This window comes from Talaromyces rugulosus, chromosome I (genome assembly GCF_013368755.1).
Source record: "Talaromyces rugulosus chromosome I, complete sequence".
In the NCBI taxonomy this organism is placed as follows: domain Eukaryota; kingdom Fungi; phylum Ascomycota; class Eurotiomycetes; order Eurotiales; family Trichocomaceae; genus Talaromyces; species Talaromyces rugulosus.
In genome coordinates, this window is record NC_049561.1 from 1,739,644 (window position 1) to 1,764,616 (window position 24,973).

Sequence of the window (24,973 nt, forward strand, 5' to 3'; positions counted from 1 at the left end):
GTTGGGCCGGGCATCTATACGATAGAAAGAGTGGGTGGACATGAGCTTTGCGGACATTTCGGATTTTTTTGTTTTAGGGTTAATCCATAATTATAAATAGTCTTTTGTCGTAGTTGCCGTATCAATGGAAAGAAGCGTTAAAAGAAAACGACAAAAAACACGCTCTTGAATGAACGACCTCTAATGGGTGTTGTTAGGAATCATTAAGGGATTTAGATGGTACCTGCTGGCGCGCCCTCTTGTTACAATGTATACTCACTCGTCAATTGATGGACATTGTCATATACCAATTCCGTCAAGCGTCGTCGAAAGTGCAAATTGAACAGAAACTAAAAGAGCGGGGATATCATTCTCTCTCTCTCTCTCTCTCTCTCTCTCTCTTATGACATGTATATGAATATACACCTATTCATCCACATCCCATACACATCTTCTCCTTCCCATTCATCACTCTTCAAAGGCAGAAGGAAAAAAATCAAACGCGACTCGCCCTCTTATCCCTAAACGCCAACCCAAACAACACCAAACCATACGTAGCCACAAAACTCAACGCAATCGGCACCGGTTTCCGTAGTCTCAACGCGCGCGGCACCGACGAGCCAGCCAGCACAGTCGAAGCCAACAAACCCAGTTCTTCGCCGTAAGATTGCCCATTGCGTAGCCGAATCATACTGAACAGATAAATTGCGCCGACGGAGAGACCTGCAGCAATCGAGGGGATGGAACCCGTGCGCGCGTAGCCGATGGCGCCGCCGAGGGAGGTCAGCGCGGAGAGGATGGCGGCGGAGGTTTGGGTGAATTCGGGGGAGACCTATGTATGTGGAAAAAATTGGGAATTAGTGTTGGGGGAAGTTAGTAGTAAAATTGGATATGCATTGATATGGGTTCAGTACCATTGTGGCGGTTGGAAAAGGTAGATGGATAGTTTTAATGTTTAATGTTGTTGTTGTTGTTGATGATGACGATGATGAAAGGTGGGTGAGCGGAGCTTATTTGATATACGGGTCGGCACTAGCAAAGGCCGAGTCGATCTATGCATGACTAAGCTATTTTATCTAGTCATTTACAACCACAACTGGAAGAATACAATTGAATAAAAGTATATAATATCATCATTAAGATTCTGTAACAAGCCTACCTTTATCCTAGACTGACTGACTTACATCCATGCTGTACGGTTGTGTAACCACTAACCAGCATTATCTTGTCTGCTGTGGCCGTCAAACCGAACGATACCGTCGAAATGATATCTACCACGTAGAAAAATAATATGGTGCCATGCTAAATAAATCAGGGGAGATATTATCGTGTCTCTTTTTCAATCAGGTTAAGATTGTTTGTTTTGACGTTGTGGTCCAAACTTAGCTTGGTTGTCTGTCCAAAAGCCTCTTCTCGCTTTCTTGAAACCAAACCCCAAGGTTCAGATCGGCGAGGGGGTTTTTTTTTTTTGGTAAAATTAACCACTCGCGTCGATAATATCGTCCGAATTCGTCGTCGGCCGTGCAACTGCTGGAACAGTAGCATCCTGGAGAACCGTCTCCACCCTGTGATCAGGAGTGTACGCGTATCTCGCCAGTTTCGCCATCTTTTCTTCTGGGCTAATTTCGTTGTCGGAATAGACCAACCTTGTCTTGGATTTTTCCTTTTCCTTTTTCGTTTTCTTCTCTTCCTCTCCTGATGCGGCTGCTGTCGGTGGTGGTGGAGGTGGTGGTGTCTGGGCGGCTGCATTGTCTGCTGCCTTGGCTGCTCCAGAGATCAAATCGTCAACAGAGCTCGACAGTGGCGCGGCACCTTGACTGCCATATCCGTGAGATGTAGCCGGTGGGGGTGGTGCTGCAGGTAGTTGGTGCATTTGATGCATTTGTTGCGAATTGACCGTGGGAGCGCCAAAAGCCGGCCGTTGCGGAAGACCGGGAGCTGCCGGTAAGCTGCCCTGACGAGGCGGATAAGCCGGTAGGTTCGACGGCGGAGTATGCGTCCTTGGAGGAACCTGTTGCTGTTGTTGCTGTTGTTGTTGTTGTTGCGGGGGAGCAAAAGTATGGGGAGAGGCGGTGGCTGCTGGATACGGCGATGGTGTCTGTCCAGTCTGGAATTGCGGCGGAGACGCATACTGATGTTGTTGTTGCCCATTGTGCGGGTAGTTTTGGTAGACCGGGCTTGGAGCGTGCTGATAGGGAGAATTGGCAGTGCCATATGGTTGTGTATAAGGTAATTGTGCTTGTGCCTGTGCTTGTACTTGTACTTGTGCATTTGGACCATTGCTCACCGACTGTTGGCTCTGGGGATACTGTTGCGCCTGGAAACTCTATATTAGCAAACCTTTTATCACAAAACCTTTAGCAAAAGTAAAAAGACTTACAAGACCGCTCGGAGCAGGCGGCTGCTGCACACTCTGCCCAGCGCCCACGGGCGTCACATCGCCACTACTCGTCGTCGCCGTCGCCGTCCCCGACGCCTCGGCAGCCTTTTCCGCGGCGACCTTGGCCTTGTGCTCTGCTAACCTCTTTTTCAAATCCGACATTTCCAATTTAGGTTTCTTAGCAGGCCCCTGCCCTGTTCCAGCTCCAGCTCCAGCTCCTCCTGCTCCTACAGCACCATCCTTTGCAGCGCCAGGCGGCGGATTCCCCGTGGCGGCGCGCCGGTCAGCCTCTGCTTGCTGATACTGCGTCATGACGCGCTGGTTATGCGCCTGCACAATATCTTCGGGGACACCTTCCATACCAAAGATTTCAATTTCGAGACTGGATCGATTGGGTAGCGCATTGTCGACAGCGTTGAGTTGTTCCTTGTGGACTTGGCTCATGTGAACGGATAGACCTGGGAGAGAGCTTTTTGTCAGTCTTCCAGAAAGACAGAAAAGAAAAAGAAAAGAAAAGAAAAGAAAAGGGGGGAAATACCGCCGGCAGTGTTCAATCTTCTCCCGCATCGCTCGCATTTGAAATGCTTTGCCTTTTGATGCGAAATCAGGATTTTCAAATCATCAAAGTCGCGTTCGCAATAGTAGCACCACGGTCGGCCGAGCAATTCCTCCAGGTCTGGGTGACCGCGCTTCTTCTTGACCATTGTGATATGATGATGATGATAATTTTGGAATTGGTGTACTTGGAAGGAGACAGAAAGAGAAGAGAAAAATGTGTATTCGGGTGTATGTTGCGAGGCGAATTCAAGACTTACAAGCAATGCTCAAAGTTAGGAAAGCGAAGGCGGTTTGGACGGTTGGCAGAATTTCGGAAATTCGCATTAGGTCATGGCACGTGATAATTAGGTATTTGCGTTACAAAATTACGGTAACATTGCCAACAGTGGCACTACATAACCCAAAAAGTCAGGTCAAGGTGAATGTTAATTAAAAAGTAAGCCTTGTCTGTAAGAAGAAAACATGTCTTGTCGATTATTCCGCAGTATCTAGTTACATGCAAATTTAAAAAAAAGCTTTTTGGCAGAAAAAAAGAAGAAAAACACATATATCGCGGCCAATACCAACACCCATTATATAGCAAAAGAGAAAAATTCGTCCAAGCTGTAATGTACAAGTGAAAGGACCCGAGTCAGGGGGGTGTGAAGGGAATGGCCAATGGCTCAGTATGCTCAATATGCTCAATATGCAAACGCAAAATCATCTCTCTGCGGGGACCGACAGGGGTCAGTCGACGCAGACGATAATATTGCATCAAAATAATAAAGAGAAACAGAACAATAAGACATTTAGTCAGCCGCGTAAAAAACCTAGTATAAAGGAGCTCGAGGGTCTGACAACCTGAAGCTGCCTCCCAGAGAGCGACATCTAGCCTGGCCTCCACTGCTAGCTGGATTAAAAACGCAAAAACAGAGCATTGAATGCAAAAATTCAGACCAATCAACCGATCAACTCCTATGCAACGGTAAATTGAAACGCTCGGTGGATATCATGACACAAGGGGAAAAAAAGGCAATGGTAGTACAATTGACAAATGCTCTTAAATGTCCGAAGAGCAATAAGTAATGTTACAGATTTTTTTTTCTTTTGTTTTTCTTTCTTTCTGTCCGTCTGTCCTTCTTTTTGATATTCACTAATATTAAAAATCTGATCACGGACGTCTCTCGCCCTGGGGTTGTGGCATATGCGGCCCATTGTGAAGATGCGGAGGCCCACGAGTATCATACCCATAAGGAGGGTTTGGCAGCCTGTTTTCGGGTGGAGGAGCGGCGTCGTGGCGAGGATGTGGAAACCCTCCATGGGGTGGAGGAGGAGGCTGAAATTGTGGCTGCGAGTATGGAGTATACCCAGGCAGCATATTAGGTAGAGGGTATTGATAGTATCGTGGCGGTTGAGATGGATGGGGTGGCGGATGGGCCCACGGAGGATGTCCCACGCTGTTCTCGATACTGGGCAAGACCGATGGGAGAGGGCGCGACGGATGTGAAGGCTGAGGAACCTGGTTGTGAGGAGGGAGCTGATGAGGGAGCCTCTGGGGAGACAGAGGCGCAGGAGGTGCGGAAGAAAAGTTTGGGGGAGGAAGAGACATGGTTGCCGGGGGAGGCGCAGTACTGGACATCGGAGGTGGACCAACCGCTGGCTGGATAGGAGCTGGCTGAAGAGACATTGTTGTAGACGAACTCGCCATGGCTTGATTCATAGCTGCATCCTCTGTGGAGGTCATGCTTGTCCCCTTGCGCTTGCGGATTTTCGTAGGCTCCTTTGGAGGGTCATGTGCTCTTCGTTCATTTTCCGCGCGCTTGTCTGCTTCTATCTGCGCTTTTGTCCGCTTTGGATTTCTGGTTCGACCTTCACTGTTGAACCGTTTCCAGTGATCCAACATGGCTTGGGTCCTTCTTGGATTCTTGGACTTGGCAATCAACCGCCGGCGGTTGAGCTCATCGGTGTCCACGACTTCGCCTGGCTGGACAAGGTTCGGAGGGAGCGCTGCCAGTGCTGGAGGCGCCCCAGGAGTTGCAGGAGCCAGGGCCGGCTTTGGAGCAGGGGCTATGTTAGCTGGTCCTTGACCGGAAACCACCGAGACATCTCTGGGCGTTGGCGTTTCTGAAGGAGGTGTAGATGTCATGGTCCGCGAGCGTGCCGACCCGACCTCCAGGGTGTTATTTGACACTGTGGTGTCGGCCTGCGATTCCGCGACGCCAGTTGAAGAAGCGATATAAGCCAGGTTACTGTGACCGGCTTGAATGACTCTAGAGGCCCCTCCTCGACCGCGGCCGCCACGGCCACCACGGCCACGACCTCGTGAGCTTGGACTAGGAGGTGCAGTTCTCGCCTGCGGAGAGTCAACAACCCTGATAGACCGCGTTACCCGCTTATAAGGCTGGCCATCAGCGTCTGAATCGCCAGCCGGCGTGGCGCTGTCGTTTCCACTCATTTGTTTGAGAGCAGCGACTTCACTCTGAGGAAGCTTGCGCTTCCTAGCCGCCGCCCCTCCAAAAGCATTCAACGGCGGGTCTTGAAATCGCGGGACCCATTCTTGGCCAAACTTTTGCATCGTTTTAAATCCGTCGGGATTAGGATTGTTATTGCCAGCCTCAGCCTGCATCTTCCGCAGTTGCGCGGCGGTAGGTCGAAAGCCACCTTGCATCCAGGGGTCTTGAACTCTGAAAAGAGAATCCTTCTTTGGGTCGCGTTTCTTGGGATCGTGTATGGTCGGGTCATACTTGTAGCCATAGAGAGTGGCTTCTCTCTTGTCTCGGAATACCTCTGGAGGGTCAAGAGCACGTGGGTTGGCCGACTTTTTGGCAGATCGTCCACTGACAACCTTGCCAAGTTTCTCGATGGCTAGCCATTCATCTTGCCATGATTTGAGGGCATGGGCGATGTTTGCAGCCATGGCATGCAGTTCATCAGTAGGCAACGACTCGAAATTCTTGAGAGGCTCAAGGAATTCCTCGGCGGCGGTCAATTTGAGAAATTCTCCCTTGTCTGTCTTGCTAGATAGGTACGGATCAGGGCGGCGCGGGATGTTAGTGGTGCCATTCTTGTTAAGAGTCTTTTTCTGGTGATAAACACTATCCCACATGTGCTCGAGGTTGGCCGTTTCCTCGTCATAATCCGTACTAAATTCAGACGCATCGTGGATGTTCCAGGATGCATTAAGACGTTCTTCGAGAAAATCATGTCTCTTCTGACGAGCGACGTCGTGCAACTTAGTATGAAGGTCTTTGTTTGCTTCCGTCGCTAGGACAGGAAGGCTATCGACCTCCGGGGTCAGGTCGTCAATGTCAGTGGCAGAGGCAGTTGGGATGGCGGTGTTTGCGTCAAGAGGGCTCTCATGGTCATTGACTTCGTCATCAGCCTCAATGGCTTCATCGACAAGCTCATCGGCACCGCCGTCAAAGGACGAGAGACTGGCGGCAGACTGTTGGTCTGGATGGTCGGCAGCCAAGTGCTTGTCCAGGGCCTCGTAGGCGGATTTGGCCCCCTTCTCGGGAGCAGCAAAATTCTTGGAACACCAGTTACATTTAATCTGGGTGTTCATTAGCGACGAAGGCGAAAGCGAGCCTTCAGCAGACGGGGTCGTGAGGGCCTTGCTGTCGGGTTGCAGAGGCTCGGAGAAGTGACGCTTTACTACGGCCGAGAGCTTGCTCTCATTGGCCCAGCCTACAGAAAGCGTTTTCTCGTCGTCCATGGCTGGCGACATTGGATGCGGCGAGTGATGGCTTGATTCTATCGAGGAATCGACAAAACCAAGCGCTGTCGAGGACGAACACAGGCCGCAAAATGCTGGGGGGTCAACGGCGGACCAGCAGCAGGGTTGGTCGTCAAGCAGGAAAGTCGGCGGCAAGAAGAACAAGAAGAATGCGCTGCGATCTGTTAATGCGTGGGTCGGTGCTGCGGCCCGCGGCCAATGGGAATGCCGCAGGAGAAGACTCGGACAACAAACGAAGACAGGGTGTTTTTTTCGTTCTTTTGCTTACATGTTGTGCAGGGTGAGGAGGGCAATGGTGGTGGCACAGTGGAATAGATGGCAATAAACAACGGCAGGCAGATGGATGGATGCTGGAGTGGACTCTGGCTGGTGGGACTAAAAAAAGACAACGGGACGAGACACGCGAGATGATGCAACGACGTACCTTGCAATCCAAGATGGCGCGATCCAAGGCCAATGTAAAATCAAATGAATTAGATGGCCGCGGGTTATTGAGCGTGACAGGATGTCGCAGAAGAGAAGCTCAATAATAAAAAGGTGGCGGGTCGTGCAGTGGCTGATGCTGTTTGGTAAGGAGGAAAACTTGTGCGGGTGAGATTTATCAAGGCGCTGCCCCAAACTTGTCGGCAACGTGTCGACGAGAGTGTGCAAAGGGTGGAGAAATAAAGTCACAGAGAGAAACAGGTGGATGAGAGATGGCAGGATGGACACAGAGCATGCCAGAGATGCGTTGGGGGCAGAGGCGTATGTATGTATAGTAGTAGTCAAGGCCCATCAACAGGGCAAAAAGAGTACAGTACGTAGTCGGTCAGGACAGGCTAGCGGCAAGTCCGATGGCCCACAGCCCACAGTGCGTGCAGTCAGGTGCGCAACGGTCAGGCAGGGGCGGCCATCCACGAGGAACAAAGAGAGCAGAGAGAGGAGAGAGAGCGCAGAATCAGTCGGACATACGAGGGAAGAAATATAGAAGGAGAAAGAGACAAAGCTTGTCCCGGGTCGATCGAGAGAGCCGGAGCAGGCGGGTCTGATGTCGCCGCTAGCCCGCTTCGGGCCCTGCAGGTATAGTCCGGCCAATGGCCGCGCGCCGTGCGGGCCGGCGTCTCCACCGGGCTTGGCAGACGAAGTATACTAGTATGTTGCCATGTATTATTTATTGGTTGTATATTATTATTGTTCTTTGTCGCTGCTCTGCCCTGCTGACTGCATGTGGCCGTCTTCAGCTGTCTGGCAGGACTCGAGGTCAGACTGACTGGGTACTCCGGCCACGCTGATTGGCTGTTGGGGAATACTCCGGCAGCTGAGATCTGTTTGGCTTACTTATTAAGTTATTCTCATTACCCAGACTTGTCGCTATTGTATTTTCAAACTAGATGCTATGCATAGGACACGATCAGCGTATGCTCGTGATTTTTCCTAGATTGCAGCTGAAGTGCTGGTGCAATGGGTGTGAAGAATTGCATACATGTAGTATGATGTGGCCATGTATGCTCTTAGCATTTTATTATGTAAATTAATAAAAAGAAAAAGAACAATATTAATGATAAAATATATAATGCATATTTATATCTATGCAAACATAAATATTGGTAATATATACTATACAACCATGTACGTGTTGTATATATAGATTAGGCGCGCGGGAGCTTACCCGGTTGGACTTGGCGCAGGCATACCGTCATCCTTGATCCCGTGATCCCTCCACACATGCTGCATGCAACATCCAGCGTGTACTGTCTACAGTCCACAGTCTACTTGCCACCGCGTCAACATTTTGAACACACCCACCATTCTTCTCGCACCAACAACTGGTGTTCCTCCCCCTCTTGCATCCACGATGCCCCCCAAAAGCGCAAAACCGACCAACGACGAGCTCCTGGCTCAGTTCGACGACCTCGGAATCGACACCGCCACCAAGAAGGAGGAGGAGGCGGCTCCCAACGACGATGTCGCCCCCCCAAAACCCGCCGAAAAGGATCCTCTCGCTGAGCTGGAAACGCTCGCGTCCCAGAGACCGGCTACGCCGCGACTGTCGACAGAGGCGCGTCGTTCCAAGCCCTCGTCGGGACGCACCAGCGAGGACAACAGGCCAGCTGTGAGTGGTCGCAAGTCGGAGGATGTGATCCCTCACCAGGCGACTGTACAAGAAGAGAAGCAGCCGCAGCCGCCGTCAGAGAATAAAGAGGCGACCGTGCAGGATTCTGCTGAGAGTGCTGGTGGTGGAGGATGGTGGGGAGGCATCTTGTCCACAGCGTCGGCTGCCATGAAGCACGCCGAGGCCGCTGTCAAGGAAATCCAGAAGAACGAGGAAGCTCAAAAATGGGCCGAGCAGGTCAAGGGCAATGTTGGAGCTTTGAGAGACTTTGGTATGCATATTCTCCTTTTTTTCTGGGAAAAAAAAAAAGTCACTGACGAATATTCTAGGAGGCGAGCTGAGAACGCTTGCCATGCCGACCTTCACCTCGCTTATCCATACCCTTGCGCCCCCGATTTCTTCACATGAACGCCTGCAAATACACATTACACACGATTTATCCGGGTACCCCAGCCTGGATCCTCTAATCTACGCAATCTTTGCTCGCGTCATGTCGCAAGTCGAGGGCGGTGACCTGCTGGTCATCCAGCGTGGCCAAGAGTCATCGCCACGCCGCGGATCAGAATTTGGCTTTCAAGTCTCAAGCGCCGGCTGGCACGACGGCCCTTGGTGGCGAACCGTTACTCCAGGAAACCCTCGCAGCGTCTCGGCCGTCAAGGGCACGACCGAAGGCACCAAGCTCGCCCGAGCCAGCGCCGAATCCTACGCGACCGAGTACTTTTCCTCGCGGGGCGGCGTCGAAGAAGCCGCTAAACAAGCGACTGCAGTGCTGAACGAGTCCAACCCTGTCCGCAGCAGCGACATTTTCCTGGCCATCCAGGCGATCAGCCAGACAACCGCCAAAGATCTGTTCCAAGCCGGACCGGCTGCAGAAAAGGCAACAGCTCCCGGAGGAGTGGTCGAAGTCGCTGATGCTGCCGAGGAAGAAATCCTCTTTGCCATTTACCTGCACGACCCTGTCCACGGCATCGCCTTTAACGCAGTATCACAAGCCATTCCACAGAAATGGGTCGACTGGCTCGACGCACCGGCTCCACCAGTCGAAGAAAACAACAACAACAACGACAGCAACATTAATAATAACCCCCAAGTCCCACGTGTCACTACCCCCGAAGCAATCGCCGAGATTGTCGAGAACGGCGGCGTCGACCCGCGCGAGTGGGCAGCAGAGTGGGTGGAAGAATCATTGAGCCTGTCCGTCGGCGTGGTGGCGCAACGATATGTCGCGCGCCGCATGGGCGTGGGCGAGGGAGGCGTCGCCAAGGGGAAACTCAGGGCAGAGCAGGCTACTACAGTTGAGAGCGGCGCTGGCGAAGCTGCAAGAGCTATTTAATTTTGTTTTTCTCTTTCTGTTATACATCGATACCAGCCATGCTTTATTAAATATTTAACGTCTGTTACATAGTACAATTGAACCTGCTTGTTTGGACTATTTGATCAATTCGACAGTCTCATTACATCATTGCAATCTTATTCTAAGTCTGTTATGTATACTTGGGTACTCGACTCTATGTAATAACGCGGGGTATAAGTCGGCAGTAAGTAGGTATGATATGATACAAAATGGGAAATCCCATTCAAATGACATCATCAGTCATTTCTCTTTTTTTTTTTTTTACCTTTCTCGTTAGTTATCGAGCGTCAATTCTCCGGCGAATCCAGGAGGATGCCAGAAATTGGCGAGGAGGGGGGTGACACTGTTTGTAGTTAGAATAGTTGCTATAAAGAGCGAGAAAGAGAAAAAAAAGAAAAAAAAAATACCTGGTAAATCCATCCAACACAGTGCGTGCATCCGTCCCCTCTGGCCCTTCACGCAGACTCTGCTTGATATCAGACAACTCGGCAGACCACTGAAAGTGTCTCTCACGCGGGGGAGATGACAACAGTGATTTCTCCTCTGTCGTCTCGTGAGACGACACAGCAGAACCATTGCTTTTGCTCTTGCTCTCAGCATACAAACTCCCCTTTGTCCACACAATCGGCAGCGCCGTGGTATACCGAACAGGCCTCGTCTCAACATCTGCGCGCATCGGCACATTTACATTATACAGTTCTACTTTCCCATCCCAATTCCGATACAGATACTCAATCAGCCTTGTCGACAGCTTTGCCGCAGCGCGAATGACTTCTTTTGGCTGTTCGTCTTTGCTGCCAAATGACAACGCAATACCGCGTTTTGCGCATGTCACGGCTTCCAGGGCGCCGCCCACGGTGCCTGACGACAGATTGAAGATGGTCGAGGCATTACGGCCGTGATTGGGACCGGACACGACAAGATCGATTTCGCCGCGGTCGCGGAAGAGTTCGTATATGCCGAGTTGGGCGCAGCTGGCGGGCGTGCCGTTGGTGACGACGACCCAGTCATTATTATCGTGCGTTGATGTTGTCGTTGTCGTAGATGTAGTGGTAGATAACTGAGCAGCGCGCAAGTGCTCATCAGACGCAGCCGGCGTGAGCGGCAGTCCTTGTTGATGCTGATGATTATTCTGATGTGTTGTCGTGGTCGTAGAAGGAAAACTGCCGTCGTCGCGGAACTGGTCCGGATGCACATACGTCGCCGTCAGCGAAGCCCCGATGATGTGCGCTTTGCCAATCCACGAGCGCGACATGGCTGGCACGGCGACTGAGACCTGGTGGCCTGCTTCTTGCAGCGCGTCGACCAGCGGGCGCACGTATGGTGACAGTGTGCGAGATGGAGGGCCATCGTCGTTGACGACCTTTTTTTTGTTTCCTTTGAATTAGTTCTCTCTATCCATAGAGCGGTGAAAAGGAAATAAAATCTTACAAGAATATGCATGATTGGCAGGTAATCAGGCAGCAGCTGTCATTTCTGGGAGGAAAAAAAATATAAAATTAAAAAAAAGAAAAAAAAGACAAATCACAGACAGTTAAGTTGTAAATGCCTCTCACCGAGAACGTCAATGCAGAATGCAAAATAAATGCCAGCGCGCGGGGCTCCGAATAATGGGCCTCGGCTGCTGCTCCGAAATGCAGAGTCTCGGTGAGGCCCATTTAATGTTATTATCAATTGATACTACATCTAACACAGGTGTCAAGCTGGTACGTGTATTACCGGTGAGCGAAAGAAATTAACATGTAATATCAATTGTTTATGTCATCATTTAAGGTTTGGTTTAGTGTGCTTTTATGATCTATGTAAAGACACGCTTCATATGCCGCTTTTCAATAACACTTCCTTGTTCAATATTGTACAATATCAATTGATACAAATGCGCCAATCGAATTTGTACGCATGGAAGGTGGGATTAAACACTACTCCCAATGTATTTCCTTCACTTGTCTTTGTCTTTCTTGCATGATGACATTCTGCGATTATCAGAAAAGTTCCATACTACTCGAACCATTTGAAGCTAAATGAAAATTCAATTTAGTCAGGAAGTGAAAACTCTCGGTTTAATTTTATAGATTCCGTTTCATATCAATTCTCAACAGCCCAGTGACTGAAAAAACAAAAACCCGCAATCAATATTCTGATCATGCCAACCCTGCTGGAATGTCTGCAAAGAAAAAACCCAGAATTAACCTCGAAAGTGTCAGGGGCGGGTTTGACCACACTCCAAACATGGAGTGCAGTTACGGGTATTGTTCCATGGGCCGAATTTAATTATAACACGATCGTATCGGCACCGAGCACATCTGCGTCATTGGAAAACGAGTATCATCCTTTAAATAGTTACATCGGGTTGGATAACGGATTCCGCCACCTGACAACGGGGTTGATCTCGGAAACACCGCCAGAAAATGCGACGGTCGTTGAGGATTGGGACGGTCCTAGTCCACCAAGCGGCGTTCTAACAAGCTAATGAATATCACTGGCATGTCCAAGAGTCGAGAATAAATTTAACGAACCAGATAATTGATTATCCAGTGACAATCTATAGCAGTATTACCATGAACTTAACCAGCCTTTGCTTTTCAAGCATTTGCATCCATATTCGTAAAACTGATGGAATTCGAATGCGGAAGCGAAGCGGGTGGGAAAAGTTTTCGTATTGCCGAGATCAACCAAAAAGGACTCCTTGTAGTTCGCCGGCTTGATATCTTCGGGTAAAAGCCAAGCTTGTCTCGCAACTTGTAAGTTGTCGATTATAGTGCCGAGGTCGCTTTCACGGGGTCCATTTGGGATATAATCCTTGACGATAGCCCACTTGGTATTATACCTCGGCGGTATCATTGTGGATTTATCGACTGCGAGAAATCGTGCCAGATCGGCGCCAGTGAGGGTCATCCATCCGTGACAGCGAACAGCAAATGTCCCATTCTGTTACAAATCGCAGAGCCGAGCGAACGCCCGGCATTCGTTTACGAACGGATTGAGCAGCTTTTGGCTCTGTTCATTGAACACTCGACTAGACCCGGCGTCTCTCCACTCTTTGAACTAGACACCACGACTCTTTTAGTGACTTTCCCTGAGTAGGAGCCAGCGGGATATACAAACCAGCTTTAGACACAGATCTTTTCCACGACATTTAAAGCGAAACACGGTACCCTGCTGCCCGCTCGCAACGTATTTGGGTTCTTCTATCTCTGCATAATGGGCAAATCGTTTCAATTTAGGATGTCTGTCAAAGCGCAATGGTTGTGTCACGGAATCAAAAGGTTCACTGGACAGGCAGACATCATGCAAATCGTCGAAATCGGTTGTTTCCTTCATTTGGTTGGTGAAAAGGGAGTGGTGTTGTAAGGCATGTATCGGGCCGATATTAATCCGCCAAGACACCTACTAAACGGTTGCATTCTTTACACGACGACCTACAATATGCTATGGAGGATCGCCGTCGGTGCAAGGAAAATGTAATATTTTACAGTGGCTCAATTCTCTCTTCCTACAGTTCTTCCAAAGACTAACGTTTAGAGTGCCAATGACGAACCTATAATACTATAGGATCAACAAGGCTTGTATTATGAACAATTCAACTCCTATATGATCTAATAAGGCAAATTAGGACTAGAAAAAGGAACAAGAAACTCAACCAAGCCAATCATAGTAAGCCGGCTTCCTCGTTTCCCAGCACTCAAAAGGCTTCACCCACCAAATGCCCGTGTGGAAAAGAAAGATGACAAAATAATTATACGACGCAAGATACCCAGGCCACAGCGGCTCGAGATCACCTAGACTGTCCTCAAACCATAATGGCCCAGGATCAAACCACAAATAAGAGGTCAAAGGCCTCCACATCAAGTGCAGAAGCCGCTGAGCAAATAGCGCGGGACCAGGATACATGACTAAAAAGCAGAAAACTGCTGCAGCAACCCATAGCGATATGGATTCTAGATTGGACACCGCAGTCTCAACAAAATTGAGATGTGTTGTCGAGGCATTTCCCGCCTTGCTTCCTGGGCTGAGTGAACATAAGAAAACTGTCCAAAAGAAGTCGCACCCGCCGATTATGAGGCCGAAAGTAATAGCCGTTTTGAATGTAGCCGGAGGAATAATTTCCAGAGACGTTTTCGAAAATTCGTCAGACATGACATCGGGAGTTTCAAAATGCTTTCTCCACTGCCTGCTGAGGGTGGTCGCGCGCGTGCGTTCCAGTTCAGTCAGTGGCCGCTCAGCAATGGTTATCATAAGAATCTCGATGCTTAGCCATGCAATAAAATAGACCCAGCCGGCAACTTGAGTGAGTATTGCTCCAGGTCCTCCAACAATAACCAGCTTGGTCGCCTGTAGGACCATTGGAATCCATATGAAGATACGGAAAGAGGGTCCTCTCTCGAAATCGCTGACGATATTGAGATGTTCTTGGAATATCCTGTCGCATGTCTCATGGTATCGTAGTTCGTCTCGCGGTGCAAAGGCTCGCGGTCGATATGGACTGGAGGCGGTCGTAGTAGCTACGCTATGTTCTGGATAAACATCTTCATTCTGACGTCGATCAGACTGCCGAGTCTGATCTAGATTTGTATTTCCGTCAAGAGCAGATGTATCGGCCGGAGGAATGAGTTGAGCCTCCTCGTCCTCATCCTCTCTTGTCTTGTGCAAAAACTCTTTGATCTCAGAGGGATGCCACGAGTTGCCTACCCGTACTGCCATCAGAGTATAACAAATGACTCGAAAAGGCACCTTCTTCCATAGACTCAAGGCGATCCTCTTCCATACGATACAAAGTTCCAGGAAGGCAAAAACCGGGGTCAGCCGCCACATGCGGCCAGAGCGATTCCAGAAAAGACACCCGCGCGGATGAGCTATGTATCCAAATATCAGAGCCGTAAGTGTGAAAAACGCACTTCCAGCAGACCAGTTGGCATCTATACACGGTTGTGGCGGCGTCGTCGTTTCTTGCTCTTTATTGTCTTCATTTGCAATGCGGGGTGTGCTGGCCCAGTCGAGGAACGTGATCCATAGAAAGAGAAGCAGGAACATTGAGGCAATTAAAGGCCTCTCATATAGGTTGCGCATATTACCAACTATCTAACAGGGACAATGATAGAAAAGAAAAATTAGAAGAAATAACTTGTTAGAGAACACTGTACTGATGCAAGATCAGAGTTGTAGCTAGGCAGCTGGTGAGCATATCGGGAAGGGCGTCGCAATAAAAGTAGCGGAATCAGAGTACAAAACCGCTAGGACTGATATAGTAATTTTCTAGCAAATAAATGAGCGACCTAACTGACTGGAAAGAATAGTTATGTATGGCATTGTTAAACTGACAATTGAAAACGTTTCTATAGCGTCAAGCTTATTTATGATCTCACTATATTGAAAACTCTCTAATATATATCCATCCATTCAAAGCGACCTTTCATTCTCCTCAATAGGTGTTGCACCCGCTTTCAGAAGAACGTCCACAACCAATGGATGGTTTCGTTTCACAGCTGAGGTCAATGCATTGGCATGTATACCCCCGGGGGCATTTACATCAGCACCAGCCTGAAGCAAGATCCTCACTAGATTCACGTATCCATATCTAGCCGCAGCCTGAAGCGCATTCCCAGGATACCCGCCTTGAAAATTTACATCTGCGCCAGCATCCAAGAGGGCCTGGACAGCATCTTCACTCCCATAGTGTGCTGCTGCTTCGAGTGGAGACCCATACTCAGAGCCGGCTGCGTTAGGACTAACCCCTCGAGCTAAAAGAAGTTGAATCATTTCCAGATCGCCGTGTTCGGATGCCGTACATAGTGCGCGATTCGCCGATGTTAGACTGAAACCCTCCTGCGCAGAAGCATGATCTAAAAGAATTCCCATAGTCCTTGGGCTACCGGCATGGTTCAAAGCATTTCCATGCACACCATTTCTCCCTGTAACATCTGCTCCGTATTGGAATAGGAGTCGAATAATGCCGTCATCTTCAACAGTGCCTCGACCCACAGCAACCTGAAGGGGGGTTATACATTGTCCATCCTGCACATCGACGTCTACCCCGTTTCTCAAGAACTCCTCGACTCTAGCGATGTCCCTATTTCGAACCGCTTCATGGAGGGGGGTGGTTCGCAAATCAGTGTTTGGGAGGTGTACACCGAACCCATAGTCATAATGATCATCATAGTCATCATAGTCCTCGAAGTCCTCGGACATCCTGTAAGACCCGTGGTATGAGAGATAATACCTATTCAAGCGTCACGATAATCTCCACCGTAGCTAGGTATTCAGTAAAACAGCATAGCTTACTTGGAGAGGAGATCATATGAGAGTAAATAGTCTCAGTCTTGAAAGACTTTTTAGGGTTCCAAAGACAACAACTGGGCTCTGGTTTACCCCACTTTGGGTACCACCAGGACTTTTGTCATCTGATTCTCCGGTCCAGTTCCAAATTCTCCAATAACACCAATCCCCAAGGCTGCAGGGTGTTGCAATAAGAAAGTGGGGGCGGCGCATTTATTAATATCCCGTCAAGAATGAAAACTACGTAGATTCAAAGGGAGATGATTGGATAAACAATATAATATAGAATGAGAGCATTGTTGAAATGCTGCTTTGTTCAGTTTAAAATAGGCTCTGTTAAACTGTAACCTACTCTTCTGGAAAGCATATTTGCTAGTATCACTACAAGACAAATATTGAATGGATAATTTATGCTCCCAAAATCTCATACCCTGTTGCTGCAGTTTCCGAATATTTTGCACATAAAAGTCCGCGCGAACAATTCCGCTTAAAGTTGAAATTACTCCCGGGAGACACTGCACAAGAAAGTTGAATCATCAACGAGCTTCTAAGGTGGATGTCCTGACCTGTCCCTCAGTGATTCACACCGTTTGATAAAGAACAGGAGTTTCAGGCGTCGTTCATAAATGGACCGTAGCATTTCAACCTTTCGACCCCCCTCCGCATTATGGCCCGTGATGAGAATAATCATAAAACAGGATTCAATAGTACTTGGTGGGACATTGCATAGTAATTGCCCAGATATAACCTCTTCGCCTGTCTTCCCCAATGCGAGGAGTTTTTCATTTATTAAAGTCTTTCTATCATTGACGCTTCCATTAAATCAAACGATCTGAATGATCTTGTTCCGCCATCTTGACCGGTAACCATCAAACACATCTATTCCTCAATCCCATTGTACCCATACTTTTCCATAAACTCTGCTTTCAAACCCCGAAAGTCCCTAGCCCAGACTGAGGAGAAAATATCCTTGAACCAGCCTTTGCGGTTACTGTGGAGACCGAGGTCTCTCAACAAGGTATCCGTATATCCAATAACCTCAAAGGTCATAGCATTACCCCGACGTCCGTTACTAAGGTATCGTCGCCGACACCACGTGGTGAATAGGGCCACCTCCTTTTTCTGCTCTTCCACACTCGGCAACTCCAGTTTGCCATCCAAATAGGCCGTCGTCCAGAGTGCTTGGCACTCCACGACAGGGAAGTAGTTACCTACCCCAACCTGACCAATAAAGACAATGGAGCGATCTTTACTGGCATCGCCTGATTCGGACAATGGAACAACATGTCGATATAGCCGGTATGGAGTCTCAGTGGTAGGCTTGATAAAGACGGGAGGAGGGTTTGCAAGCTGCGGAAAGGTGGCGAGAACTTTGGCATCCGCGTCAGCTTCGAGAGCCGCCCAGTTGCTTTCCTCGCCTGGCGTCTCGTTGTCTACTGGGTGCGGTAAACCAAGTTGCCTGCACTGCTCTTCAGAGAAGAACTGGAGTGAAAGATGCCAGCCAGTGCCGCAAAGTAGAGTATCGGTAGGTACCTGATCGCCGCCTTTCAGGTGAAGTACATCTTTATCCAGGCGATCAATATCCCCGACATAAACGCGAACATTATCTGCAACAGTGTCAAAGAAATCTTGGTGATTAAGAAGTCCACCTGTACAGTTTTGCCAGAATATACTGTTTTGGTTTAGTTGGTTATCGAGGAATTTAGGAGTTAATCAGAGCTTACGGTGAGTGTGGGGATAACTTGTCAAAGTTTTGTACGTTTTTCCGTTGGTAATCGGCCTCCGTTCGAGCTTTCGTGTCGACAGAGTCCCAGAAGCCAGCCATTAGTTTCGGGCCATACTTGGAAGAATGTAGGAATCGTGTCCACCAATTTGTCCCATTCATAATAGAAGGCGTAAAAGTTCCAGCTAGTCGAGTCATGCCTATCTCAAATGCATTTTTATATGGGCCTGCTCCTTTCGGAGAGAGAAAAAACCCGGGACCAGTCGTATCAGTAGCTTCTAGGACCCAAGACACAGCCTTGCCGGCTTTGACGGATTCGTACACCATATCGGCTGATGACTTTCCACCACCTAGAACGGTGATGTTCTTGACGTCTGGCGAGGTTAAAACGTCGGACGAACCGAAACCGTCCTGGTGTATAACTTGACCGAGAAACCCCTCAATTCCCGGTAGCGAAGGCATATTAGGAATCGACGTCAGGCCACTGGCAACGATCAATTTGGCGGTTTGGAACGTATGTTGTACCAAAGTCTCTCGTTCTTTGGACAAGACAGTCCATCCGCCATCGATCTTCTGAACCGACTGAACTTCGGTTGAGAGTCTGACTCTATTGCGCAACGTCTGTCCAGAGTAGCTATGCGAATCGACGTAGTCGTTGAGGTACTTTGTCGTATGCTTGGCTTTAAAAAATTCGAGATAGAGATCCTCATCCGGTGGTCGTGGCATGGGTTGGTCGGAGAATTCAGCTGTTCCCACCGTCCATTGCGTCCAAAAGGTATCGTATCCGCGTCCTATAGTTGACCGAAATTTAGTGAAAGTTGAACAGAGGAGCGATGCGGCTCACGCGAGTTCCAAGTCCCGCCAATACAATTGTCTCTGTCGAGAATTACCACTCGAGAATCGAAATGGGTGTCTAGCCAAAATTTGGCTGCAGAGATCCCCGAGATACCTGGATTAACATGTGCATTGCATTAGCAAACGAACCCCAGACAAATGGGGTATACCGTCATCTTACCAGCTCCAATGACAAGAACATCAACCTCACTCACGTCACCCATAATACCAGGCTTGTTTGGATAAATTAAGTGCAGTTGGACAGCACTTGAGCAGCAAAGCCTGGAGCAATCCAGTCAGTTTGTAGAGGTTGTCGTGTTCGAATAACAGGCAATATATAGTTTGAAGGAACAAGAAACAGAGGTGGAGCTGCAGCAGTGCGTATATTATTACGACCCACCCACCTTGAAAAAGCAAAGCGTTGATACCAGCGCATATAGAATGAATGCTTATGTATTTTGGGGGCTTCCGGTCTGGAACTATAGTGGCCGATTCGTTGGAAAATTCATCCCTAGCGTTATTATTACCAATACTTCGAGGAGAGCAAGGCTGTGTACATATCTGCCTCAGGAAAATGGTTAGCCACGTGCAAGCAAACAGAGAAACCGGCTTTACTAAGCAAACCCCGGATTACCACACCAGTTTTTGGGGGAACGGGGATACCGTCCAGCGCCGAAGACTAAGATTAAGAAGATGTGGGGAGTAAATCTTCCCAGGCAGAAGTTGGAAGAAGTAAAATATTCAACCCATTTTCAGTTGGGCCTAAAAATTGCACAGGCAAAAAGTATGTGTCCCGCTGAACTGTGATATAGAAATCGATGAATTCGCACCGACTAGACCTTGTGTAGACTTGCATATGTTGAGATGCAACTCATTCTAGTAAAACTTCTTTGGAAATTTGATATGGAGCTATCTGACGAGAAAAATGTGTGGACAGATCAGAATGTCCAATGGTCATAGGTTAGAGTCCCCTTAATGGTCGGGTTGAAGGAGAGGAACGAAAGCCCAGCAGGAAAAGAAGTGGGCGAGCCACATGTAGCAAAGATACCGAATTAACAGAGGTGTATACATTATGAGACGGTGCATGCCTTCTTCAGTAACCCTTTAGCAGTAAAGCTCCTGTAGTGCTTCTAACAGTCTAAACCACCCAAGCCAAAACCTCTACACGTTCAAACTTCCCCGCCGTTTTCCCCTTTAGCTCATCAATCACTTCACTATTCTCTCTCGGGAGAAGAATACTCCAGATGCCATCATTTTGAACATCACTTTTGTCCTGTTCTAATCGTCCCCTCCGGAAATCCTCCGACTGCTGAAAGTTCTCTCCCTGCGTAGTATTCCACCCTGTCACAAAGCCTGATTCCTTGATCACATCTTTCACAATACCGTCAACCTCATCATGCTCTCTTGGCCCAACGTAAAATAAAGCTGTATAGAAATCCCCCTCAAGAATTTTTTCTTGTGCAGGCGTAGGGTTCGGAACTCTAAGATAAACTACCTGCCGCATGGTAATCAGGCCCTGAAGACTCGCCATTAGATGCAAAAGTGCTCCGCCGGCGAGAAATGCTGCGTGTAGCTCGGCAGTTGGCCATATTCCTATTATTGTGATGATAGGCTTTTCCAGGTGATTGGTGGGCGAGCTTGAAACGAAGCGAAAATGTTTGCCGCCTGCTTTAGCGAGTTCTTCGATGCACGTGCGGAAAATGGTGATAAGCCTCTGACCGGTTGGTTCTATACCATCTTTCAAATTCACCATTGCGATTTCGAGAAGTTGGAGATCCATGGCTAGGAAAATGCGTGGTTGTGGTGAAAGCTTGGTTGCGCTGTGTTTTTTATGTGATAAATAGGGGCGAGAATAGGGCACAGAAGTTGAAAACTGAATTTACGAAGGGGGCGGTACTACTTTATGTATTATTACATCTTGATATAGTGCATGAATTACGCGTCTACGCCTGCAATATAGGGTTGCTAAACAGATTATATGAACCGTACTAGTATCATAATACAACTAAGGGGTTTAATTTCAGCAGAAATGTCATAAATTTATGCCCTTACTAGTACACTGAAACTTCAGTTGACGGCTGTACCGGATTACTCTAAAATTTAGTACAAAGTAGTATGTCAGAAACTGTCAGAAACTGTCCGATCAGCTACCACCCACAAGTCGGCCATGGCCACCAGTCATCATATAAGTAGTTTTGCAGCTCAGGTGCAACGCTATCTTCAGGGGGGACGGGTATCGGTTTGTAGACTTGCAATAGATTAGGGGTTAATAACTATCGTTTTTGTGACCACTTAAGTTGCTCTTTGTTTAGTATCAGGATCCGGTTATGGTACACTAGACGATCATTAATAACTTCAATATGTATCAATTGATGTCTTGAGAGCGTCAGATCGGAAGGTCTCGACCCAGGTCGGTACTTGCATATGTTGTTGAATCAGGAGAGAGAACTTGCCCATCTCATCTGCTGTCCATCCGATCTACGGAACTCATGGAGTATTCATTCCAGACACCGCCCCGGCGGTAAATCAAGATGCCAAAACAAAACAAAACAAAACACTCTCGAGCTCACCAAAACAACAGAGGAATAAATTCATAACAATCCCTTTCAACCATTCTAAAGCGAACTACATTTTGCTGATTGTCACAACCATGCCTTCTTCCGAGTCTCGGGAACACAAGGAGCTACGGACTGCGATCCGTGCACTCGTGAGACACTTTGATGACCTTGAAACACATCAATTCGATTATAGTCATCTGAAGACGCACAGAGTAAATGTCTTGCCCATGGGTCTGGATAATTCCAACGCCGGACCGAGCTTTTTCAATCCATGCTCTGCCTCTCTGTTGGACCCTAATGATGAATATGACCGGGAGAGGTCTAAGTACAGTGGCTTCAACTCGATCGATCCAGTATACAGATGTCCAATCAACTGTGCGCGCGGCGTCATCAGTTATTTCTCCTACTATGTTTTTGCCAACGAAATTCATTGCGGTTACGACATTCATAGCAAGTTATGGTCTAGTATCAGGTAACCAACTCCTCTCCAGTTATAATTCCTCCTAGTTCCAGGCATTGTATTCGATTTCTCACACTAGACAACAGGGATAATGATAAATGGGCTTCTACAAACTTGTTCGAACATAAGTTTCCTGAATATGGAGCCCCCAAGGCCATTGAGGCCAAAGACCGTTCATATCCGCACGTGAAAGCCATGATCTATAGTAACCTGAACGGCGAGGATGGTCAAATTCTGCGAGGAGAGATCGTGGTTGTCCTTCGCATTATTCGTGCGCAAGTGAGGCGGGTTCGCTTTATCGAACACATGACTATCCCGGTAAACTTCTGCTCCGCCTACGCTTTGTCAGTGAAACAGAAGCTGAGTGCGAACATATAGGTTCTTCTTTTCTCCTTCATTGGGCCCCAACATGCTCGGGTCATTGAAGCATATTTCGATGGCAGCTCGTTGGTGATGCGTCCAACCAAACTATTTGATCTTCGTGAGAAGGACGAGGCCTTGATTAAGTTTCTTGGGCAGTGGTACATCGGAGAGGCGACCGGCGATACCAAAGTTCTTGGCAGCGGTGATCCTGACCCTCTACAGACATGAAGAATGTCTATGATGGGATGTATGAGTCTTTGGTCTTTGGAGTGGCGGGTTTGGGTTATTTGGTATATTAATCGTTTTTGTCTTAATCCTTGGTCTTAGGTATCTTTATGTGTAATCAAATCGGTCTCGGCAAAGTTTATCCTGATATCTTTGACGGTACTGTCGAGTTCAATTGATCAAAATTTTTTGTTACAGGAAATCTTATGGAATACGGTTGATTATTATTGTTAGTATTAATAACTCTACTAGATACTTGTTGTGGACAATATTATGTTGCAGAACTATAAATTAGGGCAAAGCAGTCTTGGCGGGTCTATACGCACTAAGAATGAGTCATCAATTAACAGCTTCAAATGTTGTTATCTATCCACTTTGCGACCTCAACCAGTCGTCTACTCGAACTCAAACATACGTACATATCTATATCTATATATCAACCATTTTCATCCATGGCAAGTACATCAAAATGCCGTCTCGATCCCATCGACCTACATGACGCGAGCCAATTCAGCGAACTCCAAAGACAGCGCGTCTCCTGCGGATGGGACTATGACCCGGAAATTCTAAAGACATGGAAAAGGAAACAACAAGAAAAAATCAAAAGGCTTTTTTGGATTACGATTAATTTAACCGATTCCGATAATGCTGCTGTCCGCGCCGGCCATATCTCCCTTAATGCAAATACATCCTTTGATCCGCCGGAGCTGCGGAATCTTCCCCACGTGGAGGAAAAATGCGTGCTTTCAATAAGTACATTTTACATTCTGCCTAAATACCGCTCTGGCGGTTTGGGACGACGGGCAATGCAAAGGATTGAGGAAATCGCCGTTCAAGAACCGTACGGCAGCGCAAACTGCCGGTTTATTGCCCTCAACGCCTTGAGCAAAAGACACATGTATGATGAAGGGCAGGAATGGAGGGGTATTTGGGAGAGGATGGGCATGTCGCCGCCATCATTTAGCATACAGGAGTGGTATGAGACGCTTGGGTATGTGAGCTGGAAGGAAGAGCAGCTACATGAGCAGAAAGCGCTGGATGGGGGTGTAGTCAAGCTATGGGAGGCTTTTATGAGAAAGGAGGTATCAAAATAATACAAACATGTGTATGCAACATATAGTAGAGTAGACATCTGGAGAGTCAGTTGATGTGCACATGTGGGATATGTTGCATCAATTCGGAATGTTGATATTGACACAATTTACACAGCCGCGTTTCTCGCAAATCCTTTAGGCGAGATCAGCAACATATTACTACTACTCCGAAGATATGACTGCATTCGAATGCAGCAATGCTCGTCTTGGCGCTTCTTGGCTGCTCGGCGTTCTCAATAATAGGATGCACAAGGGCTCGGCATGATCGACGCCAACAAACAGGTCAGTGATGTGTACTATTGTGTAGGTTACTAATTAGGACACAGTGATCAGCTTCTATTTTCAGCTCCACGGAGCATACTATATGCAGCTTTATATCTGTAGCTCATCGGGCTGCCAACCGGAGTCGCGCGCTTCCACGGATATGCGCCAAGCCGAAGATGATGAGGGAAAGTCCGTAGGACGGAGTTGACATTATTGAAAATAAAATTCTAGGCATTAATCAAATAAGCCACGCTATAACTATTTTACATATTAATGTTGTACGGAACAGGTAGATTGCCTGGTGTCATGCCGTATGCAATGTTTATCTATATCTTATCTGCCGGCCCGGGCTCTATAATAGTCCTCCTGCAATGTTGCATGACTAGACAAGCACTACTAAGCTCCAAGCAGCCGGCTGCATATGTAAGTAACCCATCCTGCAGGCGCGTGGGGAGATGGCAGATGATTATTATTCAACTGGATTTGCAACAAAAATCTGTCAGCGAGACTGAGTTTTGTGCAAACCATGTGTGTGACAGTACTCTGCGGTACGTAGTACTGTGTAGGTGACACTGCAGAATTTAAAAATAAACGATCAATGATATGTAGTTACAAGGTAACAATAAAAACAATAAGAAGAATGAGAACATTGGAGCAAGAGACCCTGTGGTATCATCGGCCACTGCTATTCGCCATTGGCGGTATTGTCGCAATGATATAATACGATTACGCCGATTAATTAAAAGATGGCGTGGTTCCTGTGTCGGCCGATTTTTGCGTGCGTACGGTATTGTCACGGTATTTGTTGTTCCTGGCCTGACCCGATTTCTCTCTCTGCATCTCCCTCCAGTAGTTTCTCAACAATAACAATATTATTATTAATAATCTCGGCGGCTTTCTTCGAAAAGCCTCTGGCCAGAATGTCCAAATCTCCAGATGGTCAGACTCGCCACAGGCAATAATAATACCGATATAACGAGGCGACCGACAAACTACCGACAAGTCAGCGTGTGACTTTGCCCGGCGGATCGCCTCAAAGGCTAACCACTGACCAGGCTGCAGGCCTCGCAAAGGCTGCTCAAACTCAAAGAAACAACAGTA

At 48.0% G+C, this 24,973-nt stretch overlaps 12 protein-coding genes across 12 annotated transcripts; 3 read left to right on the forward strand and 9 right to left on the reverse strand.

The window, feature by feature from the left end:
- Positions 1-475: 475 nt before the first annotated feature.
- TRUGW13939_00581 (uncharacterized protein) lies at positions 476-896 on the reverse strand (the record flags this gene model as incomplete). Its single annotated transcript, XM_035483788.1, has 2 exons — positions 476-811; positions 894-896. 2 exons carry the CDS (start codon positions 894-896, stop codon positions 476-478), a joined length of 339 nt encoding a protein of 112 aa, XP_035339681.1.
- Positions 897-1,456: 560 nt separating this feature from the next.
- TRUGW13939_00582 (uncharacterized protein) lies at positions 1,457-3,063 on the reverse strand (the record flags this gene model as incomplete). Its single annotated transcript, XM_035483789.1, has 3 exons — positions 1,457-2,296; positions 2,360-2,817; positions 2,898-3,063. 3 exons carry the CDS (start codon positions 3,061-3,063, stop codon positions 1,457-1,459), a joined length of 1,464 nt encoding a protein of 487 aa, XP_035339682.1.
- A 1,004-nt stretch (positions 3,064-4,067) lies between these two features.
- Positions 4,068-6,611, reverse strand: TRUGW13939_00583 (uncharacterized protein; the record flags this gene model as incomplete). The annotated part of the gene is made up of 1 exon (XM_035483790.1): positions 4,068-6,611. The coding sequence occupies one exon, from the start codon at positions 6,609-6,611 to the stop codon at positions 4,068-4,070; it is 2,544 nt and encodes an 847-aa protein (XP_035339683.1).
- A 1,855-nt stretch (positions 6,612-8,466) lies between these two features.
- On the forward strand, positions 8,467-10,057 carry TRUGW13939_00584 (uncharacterized protein; the record flags this gene model as incomplete). The annotated part of the gene is made up of 2 exons (XM_035483791.1): positions 8,467-8,995; positions 9,054-10,057. The coding sequence occupies 2 exons, from the start codon at positions 8,467-8,469 to the stop codon at positions 10,055-10,057; spliced, it is 1,533 nt and encodes a 510-aa protein (XP_035339684.1).
- Positions 10,058-10,351: 294 nt separating this feature from the next.
- TRUGW13939_00585 (uncharacterized protein) lies at positions 10,352-11,521 on the reverse strand (the record flags this gene model as incomplete). The annotated part of the gene is made up of 3 exons (XM_035483792.1): positions 10,352-10,421; positions 10,486-11,441; positions 11,510-11,521. 3 exons carry the CDS (start codon positions 11,519-11,521, stop codon positions 10,352-10,354), a joined length of 1,038 nt encoding a protein of 345 aa, XP_035339685.1.
- A 1,110-nt stretch (positions 11,522-12,631) lies between these two features.
- TRUGW13939_00586 (uncharacterized protein) lies at positions 12,632-13,399 on the reverse strand (the record flags this gene model as incomplete). The annotated part of the gene is made up of 3 exons (XM_035483793.1): positions 12,632-13,006; positions 13,052-13,123; positions 13,184-13,399. The coding sequence occupies 3 exons, from the start codon at positions 13,397-13,399 to the stop codon at positions 12,632-12,634; spliced, it is 663 nt and encodes a 220-aa protein (XP_035339686.1).
- Positions 13,400-13,714: 315 nt separating this feature from the next.
- TRUGW13939_00587 (uncharacterized protein) lies at positions 13,715-15,109 on the reverse strand (the record flags this gene model as incomplete). The annotated part of the gene is made up of 1 exon (XM_035483794.1): positions 13,715-15,109. One exon carries the CDS (start codon positions 15,107-15,109, stop codon positions 13,715-13,717), a length of 1,395 nt encoding a protein of 464 aa, XP_035339687.1.
- A 366-nt stretch (positions 15,110-15,475) lies between these two features.
- Positions 15,476-16,264, reverse strand: TRUGW13939_00588 (uncharacterized protein; the record flags this gene model as incomplete). Its single annotated transcript, XM_035483795.1, has 1 exon — positions 15,476-16,264. The coding sequence occupies one exon, from the start codon at positions 16,262-16,264 to the stop codon at positions 15,476-15,478; it is 789 nt and encodes a 262-aa protein (XP_035339688.1).
- Positions 16,265-17,230: 966 nt separating this feature from the next.
- On the reverse strand, positions 17,231-19,132 carry TRUGW13939_00589 (uncharacterized protein; the record flags this gene model as incomplete). Its single annotated transcript, XM_035483796.1, has 4 exons — positions 17,231-18,023; positions 18,076-18,865; positions 18,919-19,023; positions 19,090-19,132. 4 exons carry the CDS (start codon positions 19,130-19,132, stop codon positions 17,231-17,233), a joined length of 1,731 nt encoding a protein of 576 aa, XP_035339689.1.
- Positions 19,133-20,046: 914 nt separating this feature from the next.
- TRUGW13939_00590 (uncharacterized protein) lies at positions 20,047-20,688 on the reverse strand (the record flags this gene model as incomplete). Its single annotated transcript, XM_035483797.1, has 1 exon — positions 20,047-20,688. One exon carries the CDS (start codon positions 20,686-20,688, stop codon positions 20,047-20,049), a length of 642 nt encoding a protein of 213 aa, XP_035339690.1.
- An 870-nt stretch (positions 20,689-21,558) lies between these two features.
- Positions 21,559-22,517, forward strand: TRUGW13939_00591 (uncharacterized protein; the record flags this gene model as incomplete). The annotated part of the gene is made up of 3 exons (XM_035483798.1): positions 21,559-21,938; positions 22,013-22,214; positions 22,305-22,517. 3 exons carry the CDS (start codon positions 21,559-21,561, stop codon positions 22,515-22,517), a joined length of 795 nt encoding a protein of 264 aa, XP_035339691.1.
- Positions 22,518-22,966: 449 nt separating this feature from the next.
- TRUGW13939_00592 (uncharacterized protein) lies at positions 22,967-23,608 on the forward strand (the record flags this gene model as incomplete). Its single annotated transcript, XM_035483799.1, has 1 exon — positions 22,967-23,608. The coding sequence occupies one exon, from the start codon at positions 22,967-22,969 to the stop codon at positions 23,606-23,608; it is 642 nt and encodes a 213-aa protein (XP_035339692.1).
- Positions 23,609-24,973: the final 1,365 nt, after the last annotated feature.